This window comes from Takifugu flavidus, chromosome 15, assembly GCF_003711565.1.
Source record: "Takifugu flavidus isolate HTHZ2018 chromosome 15, ASM371156v2, whole genome shotgun sequence".
Lineage (NCBI taxonomy): Eukaryota > Metazoa > Chordata > Actinopteri > Tetraodontiformes > Tetraodontidae > Takifugu > Takifugu flavidus.
This window is the reverse complement of record NC_079534.1, coordinates 4,339,400-4,346,716: the sequence shown is the minus strand read 5'-3', so window position 1 is coordinate 4,346,716 and position 7,317 is coordinate 4,339,400. Positions and strand designations below refer to the sequence as shown.

Here is a 7,317-nt window from a genome sequence, read left to right as displayed (position 1 = left end):
AGAAGGACAGAACAAGGTGCAGGCGGGGGCGGGGGAAGGGAAGGGAGGGGGGGGGGGGGGTACTTATCTCTTTTTAAAACATTTACACTTCCAGCTTTAGTGCTTTTGGGGAAGCTGATCCCGAATGTTAAAGGCTCCATTTGAGCGGCGGTTACCGGGAGACGTTTGGACGGTTGTAAATCCGGGACGACTTGTTGAGATAACGGTCCCGTTTCTCGAGGGCGCCGCCGTAAACCGCTCCGCCGCGTCGGGGAAAAGACCCGGATCCAGGTCACGGAAACCCCACACGGGAGAGTGGGTCCACAGTGGATTCAACCAAAACCCTGGAGAACACACACACACACACACACACCTGCAGGCCAGGTGAGTCAGGGAGGGCGTGGCCTACACCGGCCTGGGGAGAGAACATGATGACGCAACAATGGCAAATAAGAGTATTAGTTCACACAGATCCTGCGTAGATGGAGGTAAAAGACTCACAGCCTTAACCTTCAGTTTCTGCACATTAACCAAGATTTGCACTGAACACACACACACACACACACACAGGCTATATAACTCTACAATTTCCTGCTTATGTGGCGATTACAAGTGTTTTATTTAGAGGTTTGCTGGATGGTAATAGAGTTTGTGCAGGTGTTTCCTGCGACTCAGCCACAGTCTGTTGCTCCTGAATGAGTTGAGTTCAATCCCCCTTTTAAAACCCGATGTTTGGAGACAGGTGAGAGCCGCTGTGATCGTGCCGATCGCCTCAAGAGAGAACTTCCAATTAAACCTGCAGCATCCTGTTGATAGAGTGTGTTAAGCAGCCCGACACACTGAATTAGCAACAGCTAATTTGTTGTAACGGCTTGCGACACACGTGGGGCATCAGTCAGATGGGGAAAGCTGAGGGTGTCACCTCTGGCCGGCCCGTCTCGCTCCAAAAGGCCAAACATTAGCGGAACACTAATGGCTTTCAGCCCGGACGCGTTTCCCACCTCATCACCGTTCCTCCCTCCCTCCCTCCACAGCAATGTGCCCCCCTCCTGGGGTGAAACTGCTCATAAAACCAGGTACGAGTCGCGGCTAACCGAGACCCGAGGCTGTCGTCACGGCCGCTAATGAATCCTCGGGTCTGTGCGGGACCAGAGCGGAGCAAATGAGCGTGTTTACCCCGGAGACGACGTCAGCGCCGCTCCAGAAAGGCTGGAATTATAAACGTGCCTCGACTGTTTCCAGTTGCAGCCGCGCCGAACAGGCGTCCCGTCGCCCCGGGGCCTTGATGACGCCAGCCAACAAGTGGCAGTTTAGAAGGGTTCTCCGAAACACCCTCAGAACAGACCTGGCACCTTCCAAATGTAAACTGCAGCGTGGACGGATTAGTGAGGGCCGCGGAGACGAGCCGGGGCAAATGTTCACATTCTGGCAGCTGCTTTAATCCGCCCAGGAGTGGAAATGTTCACTGTTATAAGCTTCACTCTCAATTAGCTTCCCTGTGCACAAGGTTCTGGACCAGGACGCGGACTAGGTTTGGCGTCGGTCGCCATGTTCCGGAGCGATCCGGTATCGATACGTCTGCCTTCCTGATGGACGCCTCCTTTAGCAGAACAAAGAGCTTAGCATGGAATCAGAGCGGCTGGGAAGCACAAAGCTAACAGAGTTTTAGACGACCAAAACTGGTTTTGTCATCAGATAATTCCAGAAAAACGAGAGAATCTGATTCGACGGCGCTTTAAACCTCAATCCGATTATGAAAATATCTCCAAAAAGTCATTTTAACAGATTTTTGCAGTTAAAAATCATTCAAACAAATGTGCAACAAGACCATAAAGTGAATGTATCTTCATCTATCCTGACAGTTACATCATAGGAAGTAATTAAATTTGTCCACTCGTGCACCAAAACACAGCTAACAAAGAGCTAAATGCTAAACAGCTGAGACTCTTATGTGTCACATGATCAATACACTAATCAGCTTCTATTATAATTAAAGGAGGAATCTTGTTGTTTAATCTCTTCTTTCCTCTGTGGTTCGGTCACCAAGTGTGTGTGTGTGTGTGTGTGTGTGTGTTTTGGGGGGGCTGTCATTTTCAGTTGACTGATTAGGGGGAGGGTTCTGTGTCAGTGTTTGTTCTGGTTAATGAGCGGAAGGAAGGTGAACCAATACAATACAGGCTGTCAACACAACCACTGTCAGGTGTGTGTGTGTGTGTGTGTGTGTGTGTGTGGTGTGTGTGTGTGTGTGTGTGTGTGTGTGTGTGTGTGTGAGTGTGTGCGTCGGGGGCCGACTGCTTTAACTGCTGGAACCTGCTATCCTACCCCAGGCTGATTAGTTGTGGGTCCTAAAGTAAACCAGCTGTGGAGGAATCCAACCTGTGGAAGGAAGGAAGGAAGGGGGGAGTTCTCCATCCATCGGTGACCAGCGGAGCCACGTCCACACACGCTGGAACAGAACTCATTTCCCATGATGGCGCCCAGAACACCGGAGACGTCCACCCAGTGACGAGAGTCCCTCCGTCCGTTTCTCCTGCAGCCTCATCAGCAGCGCCGAACGGGAACGTTTGCCGGTTCTTCTCCTCGCCTGATGTTTGGAATGTTCTCCGCCAGCCTGGAGCAGTTAGGCGGGAGCAACATTGCCCCTGAGATCGGGGGTGGCGTCTGACAGGCGGCGTCCAAACGCGAGGAACGTAAACATCTTCAAGAGTCAACAGCGTCTCCACGTCTTATCGTGAAGTCATACGTCAGCTCTAATTACACTCTCGGTGTTTTAAATGAAGTCAATTGCCCCGGGGAGCAAAGTAACACTTTATTTATTTAATTCCGCTTCATAAAGATAGCGAGGAGGTGTTTGCTCCGGCGAAACTGGGTCAGGTGGTTGTTGGCTCCACCAGAAAGACACACAAAGACGTGATGTTTGTTCTGAAGACGAGCAGATCGTGAGGGTTCCCATCAGATCCCTGGAAGATTCCGTTTCGTCCTTCGCGAAGGTCGTCCGACCGTCACGTTGCCCCAGAATCTATCTGCAGAACCTCCACAAACAAACGAAGTTTGGGTTTGTTCGTTAAATCCTGGTCGGATGAGAAGCTCGGCTGCTTCTCTGGCCGAAAATGGAGCGCGTCACAAGAACAATGGCAGAGTTTGAGAGGAGAACGGGGCAGAGCTTCCCATGAGGACGTTATTAAGACAAACAAAGTTTCAGAGCATGCCCCAGTGACTCTGTGACCCCCCCCCCCCCCCCCCATCAGCTTATTGTTGTGCACCAAGAACACTGAGAGCCTGGGAGAACCAGGAGGAAGGAGGGAGGATAGATGGAGGAGTGGAATTGTGGAATTCAGGGAGCCACGGAACCCTAAACCCGCCGCCCAAGGCGGGACCATCGGCCCTGTTGATCAGTACCGCCTCCACCCTGGCTGGTACTGGTGCTGTTCTGTGGGCCCTGGTGGGAGGAGCCGGGCACCTGTTTCACCTGCGCTCCATAGCTGACCCCATGACCCCGTCGCTCCAGCTGAAGGTCACCTGAGGGCGGCGTGGCCTCATTCCTGGAGACCTGATCTGGAATCTGCCAGCTTTCTCATTACATCCGGTTTGTTGGAGGGTTGTTCGACGCCACGCAGCGACCATCCCGGTCAGACGAAGCATCCTTCAGCAAATATTGGCTTTCGAGGCTAATTGGTTCGGACGAAACCCTGCGGCTGGAAGCGGGCGGCCCGTCTGCCGGCCCGCCTCGGCTCCATTTGATGCTGATGAATCCAATAAGAAGTGTGAACGAGTTTAATTAGTGCGTTTGTATTGGTGTGTCTGCCCGTGTTAGCTTGTTTTCTTTGGGCTAGGCTCGGAAAATGTTTGCCCACACACACACACACACACACACACACACAGAGTGGCGTGTTTGTTTGGCCCAGTGGTGTGTCACATTAATCACTGGCCCAGCATGCTCTGAGTAATACGTTGGCACCAGCATTAAGACAAGCAGCCCCCCCCCCCCATCCCCCTGGAGACTAAGACAACCCCCCGCTGTGGGCTAACAAGAACACATTAACCTCCTTAACACACACATTCTGCCCCTCTGCCTCTGGGTTGTAAACAGTCGTGCACGCACACACACACACAGGAACAGTCTGTGTTTCAGGATGTTGTTGGGAACAATCCCGAGAGCTCAAAGACGCTCCAGACGCGTCGGTGTCGTTGTTAGGAGAAATGTTTGCAGCCCTTCTCCTGCTCATGTTCGTTCTCGTGCAGCATATCCGTGCGCGCGTGAGCCAGAGCGATTATGGCCCTTCCTGCGGGGTGAACATTTGAAACAAATAGCCAGGGCAGGGAAGGGCCCCCGTGGTTGACTTCTTCTCTCTTCCCGCCCCTGCGGGGGGGCGTGTCCTCGCCGCTCCACTATTAAACGCAGCGTGCACAGCGGCCGCGGAGCGTGCACAAGCAGACACGGCGCTGCAGCGACACAAAGGGAGAGAGCGGAGACTGCCAGGATCCCAGCTGAGCGCAGCCAAAGCGTTTGTTTTTGGGGGCTTGTTCTTTATATTTATTTCGATTTTGAAGACGCAGCCTGCAGACCACTGACCGTCGGTGCTGTCGAGCATGACTTCAGCAGCATCCCTGGATTAATCCGAGCCGCAGCCGACTTGCAAAGCGCAAGTTCGCTGGCACTTTTCCGGCGAAGAATCACGCACAGGCGGCAACGATGGACCAGAGCATCCCGGGCGTGTGCGTGCTGTTGATCCTGGTCCTGCACGGAGCGGGCTGCATGGCGGCCAAGGAGCGGCAGTGCCAAGAGATCACCGTGCCTCTTTGCAAAGGAATCGGCTACAATTACACCTACATGCCCAACCAGTTCAACCACGACACTCAGGACGAAGCCGGCCTGGAGGTGCACCAGTTCTGGCCGCTGGTGGAGATCAAGTGCTCGCCTGACCTGCGTTTCCTCCTCTGCAGCATGTACACGCCGATCTGCCTGGAGGACTACAAGAAGCCTCTGCCGCCGTGCAGGTGCGTGTGCGAGCGGGCCAAAGCTGGCTGCGCTCCGCTCATGAGGCAGTACGGCTTCCCGTGGCCGGACCGGATGAGGTGCGAGCTGCTGCCCGAGCAAGGCAACCAGGAGACGCTGTGCATGGACAACCGCAGCCAGACCACCACAGCTGCGCCGGTGGTGGCGAAGCCGACCAACCGACCCCTGAAGCCGTATAACCCCCGGAAGAAGCCCGGCAGCGGCCGCGTCATCCCGGGTAAACACAAGCCCGCGACACCCCCCTGTGAGCCGGGCTGCTTCTGTCGCGCCCCGATGGTGCCCCTGGCCGGCGACGGACACCAGCTGCACAACCGCGTCAAGACGGGACAGATCACGAACTGTGCCATGCCGTGCCACAACCCTTTCTTCACCCAGGAGGAGAGAACTTTCACCGCCTTCTGGATCGGACTGTGGTCCATCTTGTGCTTCATCTCCACCTTCGCGACCGTGGCGACGTTTCTCATCGACATGGACAGGTTCAAGTACCCGGAGCGGCCCATCATCTTCCTCTCCGCCTGCTACATGTTCGTGTCCACCGGCTACATCGTCCGGCTGATCGCGGGGCACGAGGAGGTGGCGTGCAGCCGGGGCCACGGCGCGGAGCACATCCATTACGAAACCACGGGTCCGGCGCTCTGCACCATCGTCTTCCTGCTCATTTATTTCTTCGGCATGGCCAGCTCCATCTGGTGGGTCATCCTGTCGCTCACCTGGTTTCTCGCCGCCGGCATGAAGTGGGGGAACGAGGCCATCGCCAGTTACGCACAGTACTTCCACCTGGCCGCCTGGCTCATCCCCAGCTTGAAGTCCATCGCGGTGCTGGCCCTGAGCTCGGTGGACGGGGACTCCGTGGCCGGGATTTGTTACGTGGGGAACCAGAACCTGGACAACCTGCGCGGGTTCGTGCTGGCGCCGCTGGTCATCTACCTGTTCATCGGCACAATGTTCCTGCTGGCTGGCTTCGTCTCGCTCTTCAGAATCAGGAGTGTCATCAAGCAGGGGGGCACCAAGACCGACAAGCTGGAGCGGCTCATGATCCGAATAGGCGTCTTCACGGTTCTGTACACCGTCCCGGCCACTGTCATCGTGGCCTGTTACTTTTACGAGCAGCACAACAGGGAGACGTGGGAAATTACGCACAACTGCACGTGTCTGACGGAGCCGAGCCGGCCCAGGCCGGACTACGCCGTGTTCATGCTGAAATACTTCATGTGCCTCCTGGTGGGGATCACCTCGGGGGTCTGGATCTGGTCGGGGAAAACTTTGGACTCTTGGAGGACTTTTTGCACGCGGTGCTGCTGGGGGAGTAAAGCCTCCGCGGGCTCCATGTACAGTGACGTCAGCACGGGACTGACCTGGAGGTCGGGGACGGCCAGCTCCGTCTCCTGCCCCAAACAGATGCCACTGTCCCGGGTGTGATCGGAGGCCCGGGATGGGGGGGGGGGGGTCGAGTGCGTCTCATGTCATTTGACACTAAAGACTCGGCGCGCATCGGCTCTTTGGGACAACGCGCGCGCCAGAAGACTCGTTTTAATGCTTTAAGTTGGTTGGAAGCGAGTCAGCAACTGTTGGCTGAGGTGAAGCTTCGTTTGTGAGCACTCCCCTAATGTGAACTTTGTGTTAAACTATTCCTTCTTGCCTTATCCAAATGACGTCCGCGAGTTTCAGTAGAATTAGTCTGGGGAGGGGGCGACTAATTGTGTTGGAATTGTCCATCAGCGTGTTGTAATTAGCACATTAATGAGCGCCTAATGGCTTCTATTTAAATAATGAGACTGTCGGCAGGAGAACAATGCACCTGGCACGAAGAATGCAGAGTCTTATCTGAGCTTAATTGAATGCGTACAGCGGACAAGATCCCCCCCGTCGATAGGTGACACGCTGTAGCTGCGGCGGCCCCCTCCCTGGGGGGGGCTGCTGCGTCTTCGAGTCACGGCGAGAGACTGAAACTTTCCTCTGTACGAGATGGACTTAACAGTAATCAATGCCTTAAAACTGTCTCATACGGGTCCGCGAAATATGTATTTATATAATTATTTGTGTACATCTGCTGTATATTTTGTAAATCAAATTCTACCAGATTGTAAATATGTATCATTTTCACCAATAGAAGAATTTATTTTGAGAATAAAACAGTTTATATTGAACTTTTCCTCGTGCATCCTGATCATTCTCGCCGGAACTCTTTGGTGCGTCAGAGTTTGGGCCGTGAGACGGAGCTCCGGAGCCTCCACCGAGCCTCCTCCGAGCCCACCGACCCTCCTCCGAGCCCACCGAGCCTCCTCCGAGCCTCCACCGAGCCCACCGACCCTCCTCCTAGC

The 7,317-nt window shown here is 54.8% G+C and overlaps 1 protein-coding gene across 1 annotated transcript; it reads left to right on the top strand.

The window, feature by feature from the left end:
* The first annotated feature begins 4,387 nt into the window (after nt 1-4,387).
* Nucleotides 4,388-7,143, top strand: LOC130538625 (frizzled-8-like). The gene has a single exon (XM_057056423.1). The coding sequence runs from the start codon at nt 4,673-4,675 to the stop codon at nt 6,413-6,415; it is 1,743 nt and encodes a 580-aa protein (XP_056912403.1). The 5' UTR covers nt 4,388-4,672; the 3' UTR covers nt 6,416-7,143.
* The last annotated feature ends 174 nt before the right edge of the window (nt 7,144-7,317 follow it).